The 24,098-nt window shown below is 55.7% G+C and overlaps 3 protein-coding genes across 8 annotated transcripts in view; 1 reads left to right on the forward strand and 2 right to left on the reverse strand.

The window, feature by feature from the left end:
- Positions 1-11,156, forward strand: part of APC2 (APC regulator of WNT signaling pathway 2) — a 47,725-nt gene extending 36,569 nt beyond the window's left edge. For all 5 annotated transcript variants that reach the window (XM_039515627.1, XM_039515631.1, XM_039515629.1 and 2 more), the window contains exon 15: positions 1-11,156. In XM_039515627.1, the coding sequence (XP_039371561.1) occupies positions 1-5,644 (5,644 nt within the window). In that variant the 3' untranslated portion in view covers positions 5,645-11,156.
- A 777-nt stretch (positions 11,157-11,933) lies between these two features.
- On the reverse strand, positions 11,934-16,966 carry LOC120391958 (granzyme M-like). Its single transcript, XM_039516223.1, has 5 exons — positions 16,474-16,966; positions 15,819-15,975; positions 14,747-14,891; positions 13,464-13,721; positions 11,934-12,365 (listed from the first exon to the last, which is right to left on the reverse strand). Exons 1-5 carry the CDS (start codon positions 16,532-16,534, stop codon positions 12,198-12,200), a joined length of 789 nt encoding a protein of 262 aa, XP_039372157.1. The 5' UTR covers positions 16,535-16,966; the 3' UTR covers positions 11,934-12,197.
- A 2,648-nt stretch (positions 16,967-19,614) lies between these two features.
- C26H19orf25 (chromosome 26 C19orf25 homolog) lies at positions 19,615-21,412 on the reverse strand. 2 transcript variants are annotated; one of them, XM_039516224.1, is made up of 3 exons: positions 21,316-21,412; positions 20,408-20,570; positions 19,615-19,847 (listed from the first exon to the last, which is right to left on the reverse strand). In XM_039516224.1, exons 2-3 carry the CDS (start codon positions 20,541-20,543, stop codon positions 19,651-19,653), a joined length of 333 nt encoding a protein of 110 aa, XP_039372158.1. In that variant the 5' UTR covers positions 20,544-20,570; positions 21,316-21,412; the 3' UTR covers positions 19,615-19,650. The 2 variants fall into 2 exon arrangements, with proteins under 2 accessions (XP_039372158.1, XP_039372159.1); XM_039516225.1 differs by lacking the exon at positions 21,316-21,412 and adding an exon at positions 20,918-20,928.
- Between the last annotated feature and the right edge of the window lie 2,686 nt (positions 21,413-24,098).

Here is a 24,098-nt window from a genome sequence, read left to right on the forward strand (position 1 = left end):
GCAAGTGCTCCGGGACCACAACTGCCTGCAGACCCTGCTGCAGCACCTCAAATCCCACAGCCTCACCATCGTCAGCAACGCCTGTGGGACCCTCTGGAACCTCTCCGCCCGGAGCCCCAAAGACCAGGAGCTGCTGTGGGACCTGGGGGCCGTCAGCATGCTGCGCAACCTCATCCACTCCAAGCACAAGATGATCGCCATGGGCAGCGCCGCCGCCCTCCGGAACCTGCTCACCAACCGACCCCTCAAGTACAAGGACACCGCAGTCATCTCCCCGGGCTCCTGCATGCCCTCGCTCTACGTGAGGAAGCAGAAGGCGCTGGAGGCCGAGCTGGATGCTAAGCACCTGGCGGAGGCCTTCGACACCATGGAGAAGCAGAGCCTCAAGAAGCCCCTGAGGCACATGGACAGCCTGGCGAAGGACTACGCCTCCGACTCCGGCTGCTTCGACGACGACGAGGTGCCCAACGTCTCAGCAGGGGCAGAGACCGGGAATGCCTCCATCCTCTCCATGTTCCTCAACTCCTCCTTCCTCCAGGGCCAGGCCTTGCCCAGGGCCATCGCCCAGAGGAGGGGCCCGGAGCCTGAGAAGGACGGGAGCAGCAAGCCGGCCGAGCCCAAGAAGCTGCCGTTGCCCGAGGATGAGGTGTCGCTGGCGGCCGAGAAACTGGCCAACAAGATCTCCACCACGGTGGCCAAGATCGACAAGCTGGTGGAGGACATCTCCACCCTCCACACCTCCTCGGACGACAGCTTCAGCCTGAGCTCGGAGGACCACTGCCTTGACTGGCAGTACGGCTCTGATGAGGTCCACGAGGCCCGGGCCCAGTCCTGCTCCCCGTGCCGCCTCTCGGATGCCAGCAGCTTCGTGAAGCGGGAGAACCTGAGCCGGGCCCACACCCTCCTGAGGCTGAAGAAGGCTTACACCAGCTTGTCCAACGACAGCCTGAACAGCGGCAGCACCAGTGACGGCTACTGCACCAAGGAGCACATGAAGCCCTGCACCCGGGCCTCCTTCCTAGATTACAAGGAGGAGCTGCAGAGATACCAGAAGCGGCCCAGCAGGCTGGATCTGAAGAACATCCTCGTCCACAGGCCTGAGAGGATGGAGCAGCCGGGGGTCAAGGTCAAAGAGTCGGGCGAGCCGGATAAACTGGAACCGAGAGACACTCATGACAGGGCTAAGAAAGCGGTGACGTTCCCCAGCCCCAACGCCCCTGAGAAGGAGCCTGAGTGGAAGAAGGAGCCGGGCAATGAGCTTTCTCCCGACCCTCAGGTCCACACCATCAAACTCTCTCCTTCTTACCAGCATGTCCCCCTGCTGGAGAATCTGGCCAAGAGCAGCCCGGCCCCTGGCACCATGGGGCTCTCAGGTACTAGTTACCACCCAACTCTCCCAGGCCGGAAGCAAGCCTGGCTCCCCACGGGGCTTCTCCAGACGGCCGAGAACTTGAGCAAGATCCCAGAGAAGCTGGCTGCCCACACGCCGGCCCCGGTGGAGCAGGAGTCAGTCCAGAAGTATGCGGTGGAGGACACCCCCATCTGTTTCTCCCGGTGCAGCTCCCTCTCTTCCCTCTCCTCCGCTGACAACGTGCTGGACGGGCAGAGTCACAGCGAGAACGAGGTGGACAGCGACTCCTCCCTGGAGATCATCGAGGTGGAGGAGGGCACCGAGGCCGAAGGTGACGTAGAGCAGGCCGAGGCCTGCGATAGGAGACAGGAGAAGGTGAAGGCGGCGGATCTGGGCCCGGCCACGCCAGGAGGGATCTCCCAACCCATCGCCATCCCCTTCCAGAAGCGTGACAAGATCTTCCTGAGGGAATCCTCCCCATCCCGGCACGAGGACCTGACCCCGTCCAGCTCCTCGGAGAACTACATTCAGGAGACCCCTCTGGTGATGAGCCGCTGTAGCTCGGTCAGCTCTCTGGGCAGCTTTGAAAGCCCATCCATTGCCAGCTCCATCCAGAGCGACCCCTGTAGCGAGATGATCAGTGGCACCATCAGCCCGAGTGAGCTGCCGGACAGCCCCGGTCAGACCATGCCCCCAAGCCGCAGCAAGACGCCCCTGTTCGAACTGGGATCCCAGCCAGAGAAGGAGACCAGCCAGTTCAACATCCAGTGGGAAAACAACGTCAAGAAGTTCATGGAGATCACAGATTTCAAGGAGCGTTTCCAGCTGCCCCAAGACCTGGACTCCATGATCTACTTCACGGTGGAGAAACCCAACGAGAACTTCTCCTGCGCCTCCAGCCTAAGTGCCCTGCCCCTTCACGAGCACTACATCCAGAAGGACGTGGAGTTGAAGCTTATGCCGCCTTTCCCTGAGAGGAACAGCCTGAATTTCGTGGCGCATGAGAAGCAGGAGGATAGGCGGGAAGAGAGATTCGGGGAGAGCAAGAGGAAGCTGGAGCGTCCAGAGCTCAACTCAGACGATGATATCGAGATCCTGAAGGAATGCATCAATTCGGCCATGCCTTCCCGCTTCAGGAAGGTCAAAACCTCCCTTGTCTCCGGCCTGCCCAGCCAGGTCTTGAATTCTCAGACCAAAAAGGCGCTGCACATGCCGGTCTACATGCTGGTGCCCACCCATTCGCACCGGGGCATCCCCAAACACCTGCGACCTGCCGCCCGGGACCTCTTCAAGGATGATGACTCCTTCACCGACTCCGCAGAAGGCACCCCCATCAACTTCTCCAGCGCCGCTTCCCTGAGTGACGAGACCCTCCAGTACCCGCTGAAGGAGGAGGTTGACCACAAGCGCGGCCCTGGGAAGAGGCTGGAGAGGAAGGAATTGGCGGGGCCACCGGTAGGACGCAATATGGAAGCACACCGTGAGCAAGGGAGTTTGAGTCCCGCACCAGGCCGGAAAGCAGCTTCCAACTCCTCGACGCCCACCAAGATGAGTACGGCCTACCAGCAGAAGGGCGGGTCGAGACATGGCAGCCCTGTCCAGGCAGGCAGGGGCCAAGCAGCTGAGGTGAAGAGAGGGCTACCTCCCCTGAAGAATGGACCCAACCTGGAGCTGGACTTTGGCAGGGCGGGGGTCCACCCGGAGGGCGTCCCCCCCAGGAAGGGTGCTCCCTGTGAGGACAGTGCCCCCGGGGGCATGGCCTTTCAGTCCCTGTGCCACACCACACCGACCGAGGAGGCCGTCTACTGCTTCTATGAGAACGACTCCGACGACCTGCTGGAGGTGCGGAGAGACTCGCCTAAGAGGAAGGCCAGCCCTGCCCAGGCTCAGAAGAAGGAACGCTGGAGCGGCACCACCCCTAAAAAGGAGCCGGAGCAAAGCTCCAGGCAGCTGCTGCAGGCCAAAACCAAGATAGCCGCCAAACTCCACAACAACCTCATCGTGGACGAGACGCCGCCCTGCTATTCCCTCAGCTCCTCCATGAGCTCCCTGAGTGACATAGACCTCTGTGACCACGAGGAGCGGACAACCCTGTACAAGGCCAACAGGCAGCTGACCCTTAGCCGGATACAAGAGAGCGCGGCCTCTAGGGCTTTAGCCAGAGAGAGAGACAGCTCCCCGAGCTCCCTGAGCTTCACCTCAGACGACGACTTGCTGCAAAAGTGCATCGGCTCCGCCTTGCCCAGGAGAAGGCGGCACTCCGCTCGGCGCAGGAACGCCGAGCACAAGCAGAAGCTGAAAGGTGCCAACCCAAAGAACGCCGCTGGCAAGGAGCGGAAGCCAGAGCCGAGGCACAACCCAGCGGACGAGATGGTGTCAGACAAAGGCTCAGACTTGGACAGCGTCGAGTGGAAGGCCATCCAAGAAGGTGCCAACTCCATCGTCACGTGGCTGCATCAGGCCGCAGCATCCCTCTCCAGGGAGCCTTCCTCAGAGTCTGATTCCATCCTTTCCTTCGTGTCAGGGCTGTCTGTCGGCCCCACCCTGCAGCTGTCCCTGGATAGGAAGGATAAGAAGCGGGCTAGGAGTGGGGTAGGCCGTGAGGTGGAGAAGAGAGACCATGCAATGGCCTTTCAGGAGAGCAAGAAAGTGATGGACGCCGGGGGCAGAAACGCCAGGGTGGAGAAAAATGTAAGCCAGCAGAAGCCAATGTCGAACTTGCCAGTGGTTTTCCGAGGCAGGACAGTGATCTACGTGCCCAGTGCGGTGAAGGACTCCCCAAGCCCCAGGTCCACCCCACAGAAAACAGCCACAGCTAAGCCCGAAGCCACCATCCAAAACCTCACCCTGAGCCAGCAGAGGTCACGGAGTCTTCACAGGCTGGGGAAGGCCTCGGAGATGGCCGACCTCACCTTGCCCAAGAGGAGCGCCACCCCTCCTGCCAGGATCACCAAGCCCCCATCCTCGGGCTCCTCCAGGACCTCCACCCCCTCCCAGCCTACCCAGAAGAAGTTAACGTCGCCCTCCCAGCTCAACAAGCAGCTGCCGTCTCAGGGGGTGAAGGTGAGCAGGAGCTCCCCAACAGGCTCTGCCCCCAAAGCGCCCCCCCAGAAATCCCCAGCCACCAAGCAGCACAAGACCCAGAAATCCCCCGTCCGCATCCCCTTCATGCAGAAGCCGAACAAGAAGATGCTGCCAGCCAGGAGCTCCATGCCGGTGCTGGAAGAGCACGTGGGCAGTCCTAAGCTGAAAGGCAACGGGAAGGGCATCCTGCCACCCGCCCGGCTCAATTTGGTGCGGATGTCCTCGGCCAGGTCCAGTGGCAGCGAGTCGGACCGGTCCGGCTTCCTGAGGCAGCTCACCTTCATCAAGGAGTCCTCTAGCCTCATCATGAGGCACCGCTCCGAGCTCTCCTCCTGCGAGTCCATGTCCTCGCTGTCTCAGAGCGCTTCCCCCAAGAGGAGCAGGCCAGGCCTCCCAGCTGTGTTCCTGTGTTCCTCCAGGTGCGAAGAGCTCAAGGTGGCCAAGCCGGTGGTGACCAGCCAGAGGCCAGTCATCTCAAGGACCCCGGCCAACAACAAAACTTCTCCCAGTGAGAGGCCTCCTCGGAGGACCAGCTCCGAGAGCCCTTCCCGGCTGCCTGTGAAGACCAACACCCCTTCGCCTGAGCCCTTCAAGAGGTATTCCTCCTCCCCCAACATCAGCATCATCAAGAGGACCAGCAGCCCCTCCTCCGTCCTGTCCTCTTGCTCCGAGTCATCAGCCAGGAGAAGGAAGAGCCAAGAGGCCTCCAAGATGACCCCAAATCCTGCAGTGGGGAACCCGGGGCAGCAGGACAAGCAGCAGATGGCGATGATGAAGGGTACTTGGAGAAGGATCCGAGATGAAGACATCCCACACATCCTCAAAAGCACCCTGCCTTCCTCAGCCCTGCCTCTGGTCAGCACCCTGGAAGAGGAGACCCCCAGTGCTCAGATCCCCATCCAGAGGAAAACCAGTGATGCTGTGGTGCAAACTGAGGACTACCCCACCACCAAGACCAACTCCAGCACCTCTCCAACACTGGAGATCCGAGAGATGCCCAAGAGCGAGACAGAGTGCCTGACTTCGACCAAGGGCACCATGCCCATTTCCTTCAGCCACGAAGGGCCGACTGGATCTGTTGGGAGCTTCCCCTCCAGCAGGCACAGCTCTCCCAGTAGATCCGCCCGGGTGACTCCCTTCAACTACGTTCCCAGCCCCATGGTAGCACCAATGATCAACAACAAATCGCTTGAAAAAATGCCAGCTTAAGCCGCTATTGCAAATGCAAAGAACACCTCAACTTTAGTGACAGTGTATTTAAGAAACGAACAAAGCCCCAGGCACTTTCACTACTGCACCGCCGTGAGGCCAAAACTCTTGTTCATAAAGAGACAGAAGCAGCAGCGGTTTTGTTTTCTCGAGCTTAATAACCAAGGAGGAACTTTTGCATTGATGTAACTGTTGGCCAGGAGGGTTGTGACAATTTTCATTGAGACACACACGAAACACCTGGAGAAAAGCAAGTATTTATTCCTTTATTCTCTCTGCCCTTTCTTTTTTGTTTAATGGCGCTTTGGAAGTTTTACCGTCTGGCACTGGGAAAGAACCAGGTAACTGCCCACCCCTATCCCCCTGACATCTGTGTTCTGCTGATGGCTGTGCCAATGTCTTCTCTGCGATGTCTGATCACCAAACACTCTAGTTTAAGGAGAGGGATTTTTATCCATGGAACCTAGATGGCCACAGGTGTCCTGCACAAAGGGATGGACTTTTGCAGTGAAGCCTATGGGATGTCTTGATGGCCTCACAGTTCACAGCTGTTGAAGAACTTTGAAGCAGCGATCAGCCAGCTTCCCCGCTAGACAGTCCAATGCCAGGAGGGGCTGTAGGCCCGTTTTCTCCACGCTTTCATTGAAGCACACTTGGGATTTTCGATCCGAGGACAACCAACAGGGGTCGTTGATTCACTGGGGTGTCTCTAAATTCTCCCAGGAGGTCGAGATTTCAAAGGGAACTGGGATTGCTGCTCTTCCTGTTTAAAAAAAACAAATCCAACCACCAAGAATGCTTCAAGCAAAAGCCTTAATCTTAGGTCTCAGCTGCATGCTTTGTCTCACATGTCGGCACTACTATCCATGTATCCAAATAATCTCAGCTGATTTACAGAAACACCTTCAGAAACCCACCCCTGGACCAAAAGCAGAGTGGGAGAGGGGTGGGGTGAGGGGATCTGGGGAGGATTCTACAATGGGGAACAGAAGAAGGGCAGAACCTCCCCATTACGGAACCAGCCATTTGCACAGCACGAGGCCTGTAATTATGATGACTGGTTAATCTGCTAATGACTAACTTGCTGGGATTGTGTTTGCGTTGGGTGTCACCCAGTGTCTGGGGGGAGCAGAGCAGCACCTTATTATCGCCAAGGGAGGAGGGTTGTTATGGAAACGCTTCTCGCAGCACATGGGGGAACGCCAAGGAGCTGGGGTGAGGAAAGACCATTTTTGTTTTTTCGGCGGGTGAGGGGACGGGTCTGGGTGGGAGAGGTTGATTTATGCCGTTCAGCCTCTTTATAAACTCAGCCCCCACTATGCAGGCTTTGCGCTAAAGGTGGAGCCAGAGGTGACTCCTAATGAGCTTCAGGGCCTCCCTTTGGTTAGTCCAATTTCTGCTCCAACACCTCCCAGACAAGGGGTAGGAGGGAATCGCAGGCTGCGGTGGGCCATGAGGAAAGGAGCGAGGTCTGTAACAATGCCCCTTGACTGCAGAGTTGCTCATTGGGTGCCTAATTCCATAGGCATGGAGTGAAAATCTCCCCTTAAAAATATTGTTCCGATTCTTGTGGTTTGACACCAGCATCACACCATTGAGGTCAGTGGCAGGGGAGTGACTTCCTGATTTGCAAGCGGGAAACAGGAGGCAGAGAGAAAGAGGCACGTCTCTCTCTCTCTCTCTCTCTCTCTCTCTCTCCAGCCTCACTCCTGCCCCCAAAGATACTGTGCTTTATAGGTACACTGGGACTTGGGACTCCTTGTTTGTGTCAGGGCCTTGCCTGAGCACAAGCAAAGAGCAGAGGGGGTTGCCTACCACATGTTTGGGCTTTGTCGTTACAGGTTTTGTCTAGCAAGGTCAGATTTGGCTTTGATTAATGTTGCAAAGCTCGGAGGGAAACTGCCGACGCGGCTTCCTAGGCTCAGGAGGGCAGATTGTAGGGGCGGGGGGGGGTGAAGTGGTATTTTAAAAAAAAGATGTATTCTGGGGGTGTCAGTTTGGCCAGTGCCTGCTCTCTTTCAAGAGTGTTATAAATTAATCAGAATGCCAGATTTTTAATTTAAATCTGCTGAATGATAATTGTATGGTAGTTTCCAAAGGAATAAATGTTTGCAGGCCGCCCAGATCCCTTCGCAGTAGCGATGACAAAGTGCAGGGTCTTTATGACGGAGGCAGGTGTTCTTACCAGGTCATGGCTTGATTCCAAGGTGGGCTATTCCATTCCACCTCCCTAGAATTATCCAGGCGTTTCAGCTGGCTGCAGGACACAGCTTGATTTCCACAGCTGGCAGCATTGCTGTGTGCTGTTGAAAGCGTTCAGCCCCAGAGGTGGCTTTATTTCAGTGGCAGATGAAGATACTTGCATCTAAAGGTGCTGTTGTATGGGGCAAAATGCTGGTCTCATTGAAGCCTATGTGAGTTTTGTCACTGACTTCCCAGGGGGCCACTATTCAGTCTGTGCTGTGCAAAATGCTTTGGGAGCCTTTTGAATGAAAGATAAAGATGGCTCTTTAATGTCTGTAATACAGTAGCATTCCCAGTCCGCACCCTCCCATGGGCCAGGTGCTGAACAAACCTACCCGGAGAAACGTGCCCCACCCCAAGCCATGCTGTAGAAACAGGAGATGATGGGCAGGAAGGGGACAGTGGGGTAGGAGAGTGCAGGTCAGAGCAGAGCTACCGGAGCTGTTGCAGCCTTAGGTAGAAAGGCCGGCAGAGTGGCTCTAGCTTAGGACTGTGGAGAGCTGGCATCAAGGACTTGTTCTGCCACAGATGCCCTGGGTGACCTTGGCCCTCTTTGTGCCTCACGTCCCCATCTGTAAAATAAGGACATAGCCCTGCCTCCCAGGGAGGTTATGAGGATTAACGGTGGTAAATTACCCAGGTGATATGGTAATTGGGGGGAGGGGGGGGTCAGAGTCAGAGACGTACCAGCTCCAAGGGAGAGTGAGAGTCGTACAAGCTACTCACTGAAAGTACTAAACAGTGGGGGGGGGAACATTTTCAAAAGTGTCTAAGTGGCTTAGGAGCACAAGGGCTTCTCTAAACCTGGAGCAACTCAGGAACAGCTATTCAGGAAGACCTCCAAGTGTGGCCGCTCTTATTCACTTTGGAAGTGGGGCAAGTTCAACAGCGCCACCACATTTTTAGTCCGGAATGAGAGGCTGGCGTTCACAAAGGGGACGTGTGCATCTAACTGCCCCATTTTGGAGCTGCATGAAAGCTTGGCCCCTACATTTTAAGTCCTCAAGGTGCCAAAATTTCAGTTTTTCAACAGAAACCCCCTCCTCCAACAAAATTTCAGTTTTCGATTAAAAACCTCTCAAAACAGAAAGACGTGACTGAAAACGGCCAATGCGTCACCAATAAGGGCTGCAAAATATTGTTTCTTTTGAATTTTTTCAGGGAAAAACCCTTCCCCAGCCACTCTACTAAGCCCCTGACGTTGCTTTCAGGTGCTAGGCAGAGCCTTATAGGCCGTTCAAAATATAGACATGTCATAGTGACTCTAGGCTTGGTGAAAGGACAGCCCTGCAGCTGAAAGGCTCCGGTCGATCACAGAGCAGGGCAGTGGTTGGGCATCGTCCATCCCATGTGCCTGAGTGGACAGGCAGCCTGGCAGATGGGCCCCATTCAGCCCTGCTAGTGGTGGCACCATTCAGGGCCAGGAATGGGTTGTTATGGGGTGGAGATGGGGCCACTAAGAACGGGAGTAAATCCACCAAGTCACAGTGCTCCCCGCCCCTTGGATGGGCTGTGTGAGGTCAGGAGGGTTCGGGAGGGCCAGCCTCCACCCTCTTCTCCCCCAGCAGCTGCTAAATACAGCCTGCAGCGGGAAGGTCCCTCTTGTCTCTGGGCATTTTGAAGCAGTGCAGAAAGCGGAGGCCTGGCCTGTGTATGAGGCCTGGCGCTGTGCTCTTCACATTGTCCGCACTCAGTGTGCGAGCAGGGGACGTGTAGGGGTTGAGGGTCCTGGCTCCCCTCTAGCCAGCTCCCCAGCTCGAGTCCTGCCTGCTAGTCTTGTTAGCCAGGCCCTGCTCTGCAAAGCTACACAGCGCAAAACCACCTCAGGGTTGGGGTTGGCTGGCTCGGGCGTGCTGTGGTGATTTCCACCCATGCACACTGGGTGTGAAATGCCACACAGCTGGAACCGCAGCGGTTTCCCTCTTAGCTTTGCATGGTTTTGAGTGACGACCCAGGGTGCCAAAAAGAGCAAAGTGGGGCCTGCTTCTTGCCCTGAACAAGGCCACTTGCTTTGCCCCCTGCCTGCCTCCCTGTCTGTACACGGGGTAACGCTCCTGCGTCCCTCTCCCTGGGGAGCGGGGGGCTAATTCGCTTTGGAAGGGGCTCGACTCACATGCGTTGCAACTCTTATGGTACAAAAATGAAGCAGCAGCAGAATGGGGCTGCTGGAGGGGGTGGGGGGCACCTTACCCTTGTGGGGTCTGGCCTGCAGCTGACAGGGGCAGCCCCTTGGGCCCGTCCTTGGCGCAGGCTGGACAGGGCCCTAGCAGTTGCAGCTAGGAGAGTTTCTGGTTGCAGCAGTGAGGCGCTGTGCTGCAATCCACCCTAGGGACCAACTGCTGCACTGGCTGGAGGTGGGACTTTAGCTCCTGGTGGGGCTTGTGCTCCTTGATCTCAAGGGAAGGGTGCTGGGGCAGGTGGGTTTTCCAGCCTCAGCACCCACATCGTGGCTTGAACTTTCCTACCTTCTCCCCCCCCCACCTTGCCCCTTCCAAAGACGTGCTGGCCCCAGGCCTCAACCAGCAGCTGCTGGCCCCCACGTGCCCACACCAAGCCCAGCTGTGGCATTCAACAGCCTTGATCCCCTTGCAGAGAGGCTGGCTCCCCCGCAAGTCTAGCAGCTTCTCTCCTCCCCGCAGGGATGGCAGCTGCGTGGTTACACGGCCCCTGCATCGCTCCCCAAAGGGTTGTGCTGTAACATGGGGGCAACCCTCCCCCATCCTGCTGGGTAGGGCCCACAGCACCTCGCTCTCTGGGACATCACCACTCACACAACCCTGGTGGGGGGCCTTTGTGGTGGCAAACTCAGAGCCGCGGGAGTCAGCTCCACGTGTAGGTTCAGCCTTGGCATGGTGGCAAAGTCCCAGCCAGCCACGGGGCTGCAGCGATGGGGTTTAAACAAGCAAAGGTCTCATCTCTCCTCCCCCAGGGAAAGAAAGAGCCTAAACCCTCCCCCCTCAGGAGCCACACACCATCCAGTCCGAATGCTGTAATTAATTCAGGGTATAACGCACCTGTAGTAACAGGGGACACCTGCATTACCTCACCATTTTTGCAGTAACCATTTGTTTAACTTTAAAACACAACCTCCCCCCAGCTGTGCTTTCGTTACCCTCAGCTTCCATCCTCTTCTGTCGAGCAACGCGCTGGGTGTTGAGCCGTCCTGTTCTTTGCTACTGGTTTCTTCCCCCCCCCCCCGCTGTCTGTACGTACTAAGGCTGTTATTTTACTGGGGCACTGGACAGTATTAAAATTAAAGCTGTGTAAATAGGAAGCAGTTCTCTTTTTTCCACCCTGCTAATAAGGACTGCGTGGCCAGTCGGAAATGATGGTCGGGGGGGAGGAGACAGCCAGCAGGGGCTGGGGAGGGGTTTTCGTTTAATAACCAGCTGTGGTTGGTTCCCCTGCTGGCTTGAGGAGTTGCTGATTCACAGGCACAGCATCCTGCTCACCAGGGGGAGGGGGGTTTAGGGTTAAGGCACTGGCTTGAAGAGCTGGGTTTAATTCCCAACTTTAACACCGCCACCCCCCTTTCCGTGCCTCAGTTTCCCCAGCCATAAAACAGGGATAATACCAACCGCTCACACCAGGCTCTCAGATACTCTGCCCAGAGAGACCATGCACAGAGCTGGGAAAACTTGAGCTTTGAACATAGCTAGTGTCCCACATACCATACGCAGTGGTTGGGTAGCATATCTCGAGGGCTAGCTGGGCTTCTCCAGGTAGCGTAGATACGCCCCGCCCGGGGAGGAGATGTGGGGAATGCTTAGGGACTCCTGCCTCTCTCTAATCGCTACAGGAGGCAGCAAGTGCCTCTCAGGGCAGGGAAGCTGCTCACCACCCAGCTGTTCTGTTCCTTCCCCCAGCTCCAATTTCCAACACCGAGTTGGTCTGGCCAAGACTTTAGCTTAGTTACAAGACACGGCTGTGGTGTCAGCTGGAGCCGGGGCAGCCACAGTGTGATACCCCCAAGACGCAGACACACACACACACACACCCACACACACACCACCACCACCTAGGACCAGGTGAGGTTTCACTTTTATTTCAAATCAGCAGCAGGAAGTGTGACGCAGGCAGGCAGTTTGCATGCCAGGCCCGAGAGAGAGGAGGACAGAGCTGAAACCTCTGTAAGAGAACAGGTAGGCACGGGGGGCGGGGGTTTGCACCAGCAGTGCCCGGATGGATGGATGAGGCACACATGGCTGGATGATTGAGCTGATCTCTAACCTGGGCAGCATAGGGAAGCCACGAGGGGTCAATACACGGCAGAGGGGACGGACAGGCAAGCTTACAGATGATGCTGCAGTCACAGGGCTCGGCCCCAGCGTAGGTATTTTTTGATCCACGTCTTGTATTTAAAGACAGCCGTCGCGACGGGCGGTTTGAACACGTCGACGCAGCTTTTGCCCGTGAAGGAGATCACGCCGGCTACCTCCGCTTTCTTGCCACACACCACGGGGCCCCCGGAATCACCCTGCAACAGCGCAGAGTTCACAGCGTCTGTTAGCCTGGGAGGGCCCCGCGCAGCATTGGGACTGAGGGTCAGGAGCGTGGCAGGACCCAGGGGTGGGCACAGCGGCGGTGGCGCCAAGCAACAGAGAGGAGAGAGGCAGTGGGGCACATTGCACGGGGCAGGCCTGAGGGTTGGCCTAGGACTGGAGCTAACCAACAGCTTGGGCCAATCCTGTGCTGGTGAAAGGGGCCTGTGACAGCCCTGGAGACTGTGCAGAGTAGGGCGAGCGTCCCACACCCGTGCCCCAGCAGAGCTCAGCCCTGACCATGGCCCATTCCGTCTTTTGCTTCTCTGCCAGGCCCACCACCAAGGGCTTCAAAGGAGCGGGGGAGACCCTGGCCAGCAGCTCCCTGCACCTCACTTATCCTCGTCTGCCAAAAAGGATCAAAGCCTCAGGGATGGAAAATTGGACACGATTCCCACGTGGCCAGACCCCCTGGCATCCCTGTCAGCAAAGGCGCTGCCTCCGTGGGTGCTCCGGGGCTGGAGCACCCATGGGAAAAAACAGAGGGTGCTCAGCACCCCGCGGTGGGCCCTGCCAATCAGCTCCTCCCCCTCCCCACCCAGCGCCTCCTGCCCGCTGCTGATCAGCTGTTCAGCAGCAGATGCTGGGGGGGATGGGGAGCAGGAAGAGGCAGAGTGAGGGCAGGGCATGCTTGGGGGAGGGGCAGGGGTGGATTGGGGGCAGGGTCTGGGGCAGAGCAGGGAGTGAGCACCCCCGGGGAACTCAGCAAGTCGGCGCCTGGGCCTGTCAGTGTCTGTCATGTTCTAGGGTGACCAGACGGCAAATATGAAAAATTGGGACAGGGAGTGGGAGGTAACAGGAACCTATATAAGAAAGAGACCCCAAAATCGGGACTGTCCCTATAAAATCAGGACATCTGGTCACCCTAGTCATGTTCCCCGGGGTTCTTTAGTATCTTAGCTAGGTCTGGGGCACCTTGTAGGATCCTGCCATGTCCATGCACGCTCGAGAACAGGCAGCTAAGCACGCAGGCCTGGCAACGAGACTCTCCCCCATCAGCCCGTTCTAGACCAGCGTTGCTGTGAAGCCATCACCTGGCAGGGGGCAGAGCCCGTCTCGATCCCTTCGATGCACATCATGGTGCTGGTGACCTCGCCATGCCAGTACCGGCTATTGTTGCACATCCTGATGTCCATCACCTTGACATCGAGTTCACGCAGGACGGGGGAATATTTGCTTCCCTCTCTGAACCTCCCCCAGCCAGCCACGCTGCACGGGGTCCCCGGGGCCGGATTCTTCTTGGGCAGCGGGAGAAGGCTCGTCTCCTTGTTCCAAACCACCTTCTTGTCCAGCTGCAGGCAGGAGCGAAAGCCAAGGTCAGGCCTTGGGGACAGACTCTGCCAGGCTGCACCTTCTAGGCTGCTTCCTGAGAGGCCAAGCCCCTAGTCCGGCCCTAGAGGAAACCGGGCAGGCCCAGAAGCCGAGGGATGGTGGAAAGGGGTGGGAGGAATGAGACTTCCTAGCTGTTGGGAAGCAGCTGAGGCACAAAGGGAAGCAGCCTTTGCTCTGTTAAAGAGGCCAGACTCCGGGAAAAACTTTACCCATCAGCGAAAGCAAGGCCAGGCTGCACACCTACCAGCACCTCAGAGGCGAGGGTGTGAGCTGAGAATGACTCAAGGCTGGCTAGAGAGCGCTGCTCGCATTAAAGATTTCCTGTAAGGGTTAGGCAGTTTGTCACTTCTGAATCTCACCTTTCTAGCCGCAGCAGGAGAGGCCTCCAGAGAGAGAGAGCGAAACCCCCCCCCGCTCCTCCCCATCGCAGCTTCATCCCACTCAACCTTCCCCCTACCCTGAGATGGAGGAACAAAGGAAGGAGTAAATCCTACGCAGTGCTGAATGCCCTGGCTTGCCTCTGAGGGTCCTAACACGGCGTTTTCCATCCACAAAGGAAATACTGATATGGCTAGCAGTGTGGCCTAGCAGCTAGAGCACTGGCTGGGACTCAGGACAGCTGCATTCTAGTCCTGCCTCTGCCACTGACCCACTGGGTGACCTCGGGCAAGTCACTTTTCCCCTCTGTGTGCCTCAGTTTCCCCATATGTAAAAGGAGGATGACAACTCTGTTCTCCTTTGTAAAGTGCTTTGAAATCCACTGATAAGAGCTAGGAACTATTACTACCTCCATTTTACAGATGGGGAAACTGAGGCAGACAGCGGCAACACAACCTACCCAAGACCACACAATAGGAAGAGCCAGGATTTGAACCCACTCCACTGCCCTAGCCACATGCTCAGACGCTGCTGCCTTGTAGGACGGGCCCCCTGAAGCAGAAGCCAGAATAACTGGTGCCCATGGCTTCCTAGCAAGCCCACGTACCTTGAGCAGCATGATGTCATTTGCCATGGTCGTGCGGCTGTAGGAAGGATGCGGGACAAACTTTGCGACAGTGAAGACCTGCACTCGGGCATTTCCCCTGGGCTGCCGATGGAGACCCACCATCACCCTGATGGGACCCTTAATCCTGAGACACAAAAAGAAACCCTCTCTAGCATTAGCACCCTCCCTGCAGACACCCGGCTCTCCCAGTGCAAACACCTCATTGGGGAGGCACAAAGCTAAGCCTGCCGTCAGAGGAGCAAGTCGGCTTTCTGGTGGAGCACATTCCCCCAGCTCTTGACTCATGACCCCAGTGACGCTGGCCCAACCACTGATCCTCCTGTCGTGCCCCTGGTGTGCTGAGGGCAGATGGGCTCCGCATGCAGACGCCTCCCATGAGCTGAGCAAGTATCATCTGGGAGGGAGGCCCGTTGGCCCAGATTCTTCAGAAGTATCTAGGTGTCTAATTTCCATTGGAAGTTAGGTGCCCAAATACCTCTGAGGGTCAGGGTCATTCAGGCCACTTAAAAAAAAAAGATGCCTCTGATTTGGGGTGCTTTGGTTTTGGGGTGCCCAGCCCATGACACACCTTTGGGCCATATTCTTCTGAGAGAGGCTGAGTGCCCACAACTCCAGTGGGCGTCAGGGGAGCTGGAGGCTCTCAGCCACCTCTGAAAATCAGGCCCTCAGACCCCAAATCAGAGGCCACATTTTTCAAAGGGGACCTGTCTGGCTCACCCAAAGCCACGGAGGAGCTGAAGAAAGAATCCAATTGCATTCAATCCCCCCATTTACACCTCACGACCAACCCCGACCCTGCGCGCCTGCCTAGCTGAATAACCTTCAGGGTTCCTAGTTTGCTACTCCACTGGTTGGTGAGATTCCGACAGGTGTTCGGTAAATAATGGCCCCTTTCCCCCCGGGCTGGCATCAAGGCTTTCCCCCTGGCATTTCTTAAATCGAGGTTTCGCAACAGCAGAGCAACCCCTGCTCCCCCCGGCCAAGCCGGGAGCCTGGTCCTATGGCCCTAATCTGCGGGAACCCAGCAGCCAGGGGTGGGTTCTGTACTCACAGGTCGCAGTAGCAGTGCGCAGCAGTCAGCACCCAGCGGGCGTGGACTAGGACTCCCCCGCAGGCGGGAAGGCCTCCTTTGTGGATAGACACCATGTAGGGCCTGGAGTGAGGCAATGCTTCGCGGCCTCCAATGATCGAAGACTGGAGCTGGCCTGCTGCAAAGAAACAGCACGACGTGCCCCAGTGCATGGGCAGCAAGGCGGATGCAGGGGACAATTCTCACCCCAAACCCTGGAAAGGGAGGTGTGTTCGAATCCCAGCACTACCAGGCTGGAACCGATCCATGTTCCAGCTGCGCCCTCGGGTGTATAGGCCCTGAAGCCTGGCGGTAGCTAGCTGCAGTCCAGCGGGCAGGGCACTGGAGTATGAATTAGCAGCCCTGGATTCCCCCCCAGCCACATTAAACCATCAGTCTATTGACCCATCACATCCAGAGGCCTGGCTCCAGCAGCTGCTGATACTGGATGCTTCAGAGAAAGGCAAAGTCCTTCACCACTGGGGGAACTGAGGCAGAGAGAGAAGTGGCTCAGCTGAGCCCACTCAAATTAGGGGCAGAGTCAGGAATAAAATCCAGCCTTCCGGATTCCCAGCCCCGTGCTCCTATCCACCGGGCCACCCTGCCACTCCCCAGCACCATGCGACCACCCACTCACCAGTCTTCCCAATGGGGAGGAACAGCAGCACCAGGAAGAGGAATTTCCCATCTGCCTTCATGCTGTCGCCACGTTGAGCTGTCTGCAGAAGTCGTCGCCCCACCGCTTCTGCCGGGGGGGATTTCCGCTCGTAGTTATATACCCCGCTCCTTCCCTGAGCGCATTCACATCTCTGCAGCAGTGGGAGAAAGGGCTCTCGGGAGGCGGCTGTCGCACCCACCGCCTTGGCGAGGGCCTTTCTTCACCGCTTGTGAGAACTGGATGGCACTGGAAGCAAAGTGTTGCCACACTGGGGCTGGGAGATGTTTCAGAGGGAGGAAGAAGCTGAGTGCCAACAGCTGAAACACGCCAAGGCTACCGGCAGGGAGAGGAGAGGAGCTGCTACACAGCATGTGCTCACCTCGCTACCCCCATAAAAACAGGAACTCAGCCCTCAAGAGTGAGCGTGTAAAAACAAGCCTAATACACGACATGCTTCCTGAATGCTTTGGGGCCAGATTCCGACACCTCTGTGACATTCTGCCCCTCAACAACCCCCCCTCCCTCCCCACACACGGCCGAATCCCCCAGCCCACACGCCCTGACAGAAGTAAGAGATGTAAATTGCTCCCCTGCCATTTCCAGCCACTTAACTCCCTCTCTATTGCACTCCTCGCTCAGGAGCACATCTTTAGGCACAAACAGGATTACAAAGCTGGAACCATTCCCCTGATCCAGCTACGTTTGTAGCGTAGAGTCCCATCTCCCAACCCCCGTCACCTTGTCACACCCATGCACCAGCTCTCAGCCACTGCACAGCCCTGGACCTTGAGATACGCCGCTACCTTCATTTTCGCAACCACTAATGTGACCGACTGCAACATGCCCCTTTGACCGCCTCCCCAGCACCCAGCCCGTGCAAGAAGCTCTGCTGGGGCTTGTAGCATGTAATAAAACAATTCCTCTCCCGGAGCTCTGCTGCTCTTTCTGAGATGTAAAACCCAGGTCTTAACCACCCAATGCTCACTGAAGAGTCTTAACTGCAGGGAACACAACATCCCAATGAGCAAATTGGGGTGGAGCCAACACCCAGGTGCTAGCAGAGATCTGAAGGAAAGTGCTCAGGCTTTTCTCTGGGTTTTTAGGTCCACGGTACTTAGTTAGTGGACAGAACAAGGGGCTGGGTTTCCAGAGACCTAAATTCTATTCCCAGCTCTTCCAGTAGCATGCTAGTTGTGTCCTCGGGCAAGTCACGCCCCCTCCCTGTGCCTCAGTTTCCCCATCTACAAGATGGGGATAATGAGACTGACCTCCTTTGAGCTCTGGTGCTGAAAAGCACTAAATAAGGACAAGGGGTTATTACGACTTCCAAAGAAATCAAAGACTTTAACTAGCGCTCACAACTCCCCCTCCCCTTCAAAACAGGCGAGCATTGTTACACCCATTTCACAGATGGAAAGAAATTGAGGCACAGGCCTACTTTACACCAGCAGTTTTAGGGACATCGCCATCTGTTGCTATCTGCACTGGGAACGGCTAGTGCAGACAGGGCTCCCAGGGGCCCAGTGTGAGCTGCATCACTGTAGCAAAGCCTTGGGAGACGACCAGTTAGTTACCAGGGCAGACACAGCCAGTGAAAAGCTGGGTGGGGTTAGGGGGTGCCAGGGTCAGAGCTGAGATTACAGCTCATTATGGCTCCCAGCAGGACCTGATCTTATCCCTACCCAGCCCCTCTCATAACAAAGACTCGTCCGTTCAGTTTTCTGAGGACTGGATTTTAATAAGAGCTTATTAAATAATGAGATTTATGAGCAGCCTTGGATCACACGCCATATAGATTCCCATTGCATTTTAATGGCAAACTCCCACCAGCAACAACTTTATTTTTTAAGTCTTCTCACCATGAAGTCTAGGCGCAAAGCCAAGCAGATTAGTTCACTGCCAACACCACAACGGGGCCCACAGCAAACCCCGGATGCCAAATGAACAGGGCAAGACACGCCGCGTCACTCCTGGCAGGAATCAACCAAAGCCAAGTCCCTGGGGCTCAGTTTCTCCACGCAGCGGCAGCGCTGCTGCTGCTGCTAAGTCCCAGTTGCTATCGGCTGGCTCTGCTTTTGGCGCTGGTCGCTTTGGAGGGGCGCCCAGCCCTCGCTCGGCCAGCTGGAGGCATGATGCTTTTCAAGCTCTCCAGCAGCCTCCGCTCGAAGAATTTGTTTCTGTAGTCGAGTTCGTTAAGATGCCTTAAAACCAGAGGCACCTGCTCTTTCTCCACGTCCACGTAAATCGGGATCATCCTCGTCCCCTCCTGCTCTATCACATGATGCAGGTTCCACTCCACGACGCGCTGACACCAGGGGTCGTCCAGCGAGCTGGCCGACAAGATGACGATAGCGACCCTGCTAGCTTGGATGACCTCTGCGGCTGTCATGAGAATGGATGTCCCTGCCACTTGGTCCTGGTGCTCGTCATAACCCCGGAGGCCTTGCTTTTTCAGCAACATGGAGATGCAGGAAGCAATACTGTCGTCATGGAGGCAGTACCAGATGGAGAAATCGTAGGTAAACCTGGAGGGCGAGGGGGATGTCATGCCAACAGTCACCATGGGCACCTGAGACGGTGACACGCAGCTTACGAAAAGCCAGCAGCTGCCCGGAGCCCACGCTTACCCCAACCAGGTCAGGTTCAAGCTTGCCATTTGGAAATTGGCACCAGGTTCTCCTAATGGCTCAACGAAACGCCTGGTCCAAGAGTCCCTTCTGAACATGAGCAACAAGATCAGGGCTGTTCACTGGGAAGAGGTTATGGAGGCAAATCCTGGAGCATTTGTAGCTTTAAAGATGAAAACCCCCCTCACATACCCCCTAGTGTTTCCAATGAGCATGAGGGGTGACTCTTGTGAAGCTGCATTCATGAGGCTTGGCAGGTTCTTGGAGATTCCAGGCAAGATGCAGCAGTGCCAGATCTTCCATTAAATCAAAGCGCACACCAGGGTTACTGGCTGGGTGGCTTTCTGGCCCTATGATCTGGGTACAGAAACAAGAAGCCACACTGGGGACGTCTGTGAAAGTTGAATGCACATTGAGAAGTGCGTCAGGACTAGGAGGTGGGGCTTTTTACTGTCGAGCGCAAACCCTCCTGGGCCAGCTTTTTGTCTCTGCTCCCAGTGTCTCGGCATTCCAGAGAGGCCCGACAACCTCACAAGGCCTTTTCCTTAATTTCCACGATATTCTGTTCCAAAGTCGCACCCGCCTGCTTCAGCTCTTCGCACTTCTCCTTCAGCAGACTGCAGGCCTTCTGCAGCCGGTGGTTCATCTCTACGTAAGAATGACTCTGCTGGTACAGGCGCTCGCTCATCACTTCAGACTCCTCCTTCTTCCTAGGGGCTGGCAAGTCTGGGGAGGGGAAATGTGGGAGGAAAAGACAGAGAATAACATGAATTTAAAACGGGGTAGTAATCTCTTCATGTAAAGCTAAGTTACATTTCAGATCAGATACACCTTCAGGTCTCTGTTTATAGCCTCAAAACTGACACAGCACAGGTAGTGGCGGGGGATGTTTCCCTACCATGCTCTGACCAATGCGCCTTACTTATGAACAGGGGAGGACACCTGTACAGGTGAAAGGGAAGGTCAGTCTCCAGGCCCCATGAAGTCTATGACTTCCCTGAAGAAACTGTCAACAAGAGCAGCAATCACAGCTGTGGATTTTGGGCTATAAAGAGGTGTCCCCCAAGAACGGGACTGAGACCCAGCAATTCATGGCCCCCCAGCCAACAAACTGGCAAGATGGCAGCAACTTTCAGGGCTAATTTGTGCAATGCTCGCTGACGGAGATTTTATAATTGATAGGTAGGACAGGAGTGGACAGAGACAGGCTCCCATCGTCTGGTAGATTTCATACAGACTGGATCATGGAGATTCCTGGGGCAAAGAGCTGGGATGCATTCTCCTACCTTTATTGGACTCTGCTATAAGGACAAACATGGGATCGGATGGCTGGGTGCTCCTGACGTCCTCAAGGATCTGTTCCACGCTGGGTGGTTCAGGCCGGGTCGGCAGAACCACCCGCTTCTTGCCTTTCGAGCTCATAACTCTCCCGCCTCATAAACGGGCATCCTGGAGTGGGCATGAAGAGGCTAAGGAGTCAGTGACTTTCCTGCCTGCTGAGATAATGCTGGTGCCCCCCCCCCCTCCATGACTGGATATACACCCTTTATCCCTGCCCCCACAACGCATACTGTATATCCCATACCCCTCTTCCTATACCCCCTGCTCATATCATATATCCCATGTCCCCATTCCCACCCACCCCTGCTCGTACTGCATATCCCCCACCCCCATTCTCACCCCTGCTCCTACCGTATATCCCCGCCCCCAAGCCCCCCACTCGTACCATATACCCCCTGCTCCCCATTCCCACCCACCCCTCCTACTGTATATCCCTTCCAACTCCCTGCTCGTACCATATACCCCCTGCTCCCCATCCCCACCCCTGCCCCTACCCTATATCCCCACCCCAAGCCCCCACTCATACCATATACCCCCAGCTCCCCTCCCCTGCCCCCATTCCCACCCCTGCTCCTACCCTATATCCCCGCCCCCACTCATACCATATACCCCTGCTCCCCATCCCTCCCCATTCTCACCCCTGCTCCTACCTGGTTTGTGTATATCCCCACCCCAAGCCCCCACTCGTACCATATACCCCCTGCTCCCCATTCCCACCCACCCTCCTACCGTATATACCCCCAGCTCCCCTCCCCATTCCCACCCCTGCTCCTACCCTATATCCCCGCCCCCACTCGTACCATATACCCCTGCCCCCTCTCCCCAGAACGGACGCGCCCACCCAGAAATTCACCTGATCGCGGCTCCCGAACCCCGTCCCGGCCACCGTATGCCCCGCCCCCTCCAGCTCAGCAGCAGGCCCCACTTCCGGTTCCGCCCCTGTCCCGTCATTGGCGCCCCGCGCGGCATGATACGCCCCGCCCCGCCCTTAAAGGGGCCGCGCGCGCTCCTCTTGCTGCAGCCGGGGGCGGCTGGGAGCCAGGGGCTGGGAGCAGATGCGGGGGGCGGGGACGGAACGTGACTCAGCCACAGCCCCTGAGGCCCCGCCCCCAGTCCCCGCTCTCTGCCCCCCACATCCTGATCTGGAGCTCGGGGCACCCCCCACCCTGAGACCCCCCCCACATCCCCGGGGGCTGCACCCCGAGTTGTCACCGCAGTCCCTGCCTCTCCCCCTGCGCCCCAGCGTTGCATTGGCAGAGGGGCGAGCCCTGCCCCAGGGCACACGGGCTGGGCACTTTGCAGAGCAGCAGTCAGGGCAGCGCGTGGCAATAAGGGTGTGAGGTTTGGACCACCAGCGGGAGAAACGAGGCGAGGGGCAGGCGGTGCTGTGCCCATGGGCAGGCCTTGAGGCACCATGTTAGACACTGGGGGCCCCGAGGGTCAGTGCAATGAAGGAGGGGGGAATAGGTGCCATCCCAAACTCCTAGGGGGGATCAGCTCCCATGAAAGGTAGCCAGTGCAGGGGTAGGGAGGAAGAGAGGCAACTGACAGCCCCTGGCCTGCAGGCATTTTTAGAGAGGTAGCCTACAATTTAGGGCGGCTGGCAGAGAGGGCCAGAGCAGAGGCCCCCAGAGGCATGGCAATTGGTGACGAGCAAGTGCCCAAGCAGCGCAGTGTGCATGGTGCCTCTTTACCCGCCCCTGCCTTCCACACAGGGTGGGAGATGAACCTCTGAAGTCTGGGGCTGCACTGGCCAAGGGCAGCAACTGTGAGTGGGTGGGGTGCAGAGAAGGGATGGGCCTGTTAAAGGAACTTTGGGGTTGCTGGACTTAAGAACCTGAGGAGAAAAGGACACTGGGTAACTTACGTGGGGGTGGGGCTTTTGCTCTTGGTTTGTGTTTATGAACCCTACTTGCGGTGTTTTCCTAAATTAATGCTGAGTTACTTCCCTCCTTTTATTAAACGTTTTTGCTACACACAGACTCTGTGCTTGCGAGAGGGGAAGTATTCCCTATTAGAGGTGCCCAGGTCACGGGAGAACTGAAACGGTTTTGTGTTGTATTGGTGAAAAGGAAGCCCTAGACACTGAATCTGGCCCTTGTTGCTGCTGGAGCCACCTGGCAGAAGGGTTAAATTTTTGCAAGCAATCCCATCATACTGAGCACCTAGGCAGGATGGGTGTGTCTATGCAAACAAGACCAGCTTCTGAAGTCTTTTTCCACAGCTCACCCCTAGGTGTCGGGGGAGAGCTCATTCAGACCCAGCTTACACAAATAAACCTGTCGTTCATTCAGTATCACCGGCTGGGGTAGGGATACCCACTTGCAGATTTCCTATAGGGGCTCTTGGTTTATGGAGCCACCCTTACTGTGCAGCAAAAAGGTTGTTTAGCCAAAGCGCTGGAGGTTCAGTCACTCATGAAATCCTGTCACCAGTCCCAACATCAGCACGTACAGCACAGCATAGTCTCTAGTGGCACCACAGTAGCACTATGACCTGGATGACTGCAGGTGGGTGGGTAAGACCAGTAGCCCCTTGCTACAAGAAATTGCATGTCCTGTTATGTCAAAACTGCAAGTCATCAGTTGGCACCCAGCGAGCAGCAGCAGGGGCTGCTAAGGTCAGCCCTGGTTGAAGCAGGGTGGATAAAAATCCAGGTTTTAAAAAAGTTTTAGATTCTACAAAATTGATTTCATAAAATGCTTTTTGAAGAAAAAATGAATCGTTTTAATTAAATTACATTATAACTCAAAGATATCTCATCATGGACTAGGGATTATAAATTCTAATTCTATCGTATGAGACAATAGATTAATGCAATGTTTAAGAAAAGTTTTGTAAATGAGTTCTAGTAGTTCATGGATTAGGGACCCAATTTTATGGGGTTCCACAGGTTTCTGTATAGATTATTTGGGTTAATCTTTCTATCTACCCAATGGGACTCAGTGCTCAGTCTAGAAGATACCATCAGAGATGCTTAGTTTTGCAGTTCTCAAACTCTGGATTTGTGTCTCCAGAAATAACATGCTTGTTAACAGCAAAAATGTTTTAAAATAAAGTAAATAATATCTAGAGGTGAGAAATAACAGACCTCACCCCTATTGTCCCTCTTCAAATTTGTATACACACAGAGTCAATATCTTACCTCTCTCTAAAAAAGTGCAAAGCTTAAAAAAGTTCAATGAATAGAAGATTGTTGGGGGCGGAATAGATCTGGACAAGGAGAAGAAATCTGGAGATAAATGCAAGAAGGGAGGGACAGGCAGTAGAAACAAAAAAAGTGAAAACTGTTTGAGTAGCATATTCTAGAAGTCTTGCTGAGTGTAGCCTTTATTGATCTAGTCAGAGAATGGTATTGTAGATCTCAGAAGGGAAAACCTATAATGGCAGCAGGCCATAAAAGAGACCCAGTTTGGGAACAAGAACCATATGTTTGCTGATGATGTTTTAAAGAAAGTCCCACCAGTGAACGGGTGAAAGTCACTTAAGCACTTGGATTCAGAGACTATTGAAGTGATAATCTCACTTAACCGCAGTAGATGCTTCTGCTGGTGTAGAAAGAATATTTTCTTCCTTTAGACTAATTCATTCTAAAAAATGAAAAAGCAGCAAAGCTTGTTTTTCTTTTCCAGATTA

The sequence above is a fragment of the Mauremys reevesii genome, linkage group 26 (genome assembly GCF_016161935.1).
Source record: "Mauremys reevesii isolate NIE-2019 linkage group 26, ASM1616193v1, whole genome shotgun sequence".
Classification (NCBI taxonomy): Eukaryota; Metazoa; Chordata; order Testudines; family Geoemydidae; genus Mauremys; species Mauremys reevesii.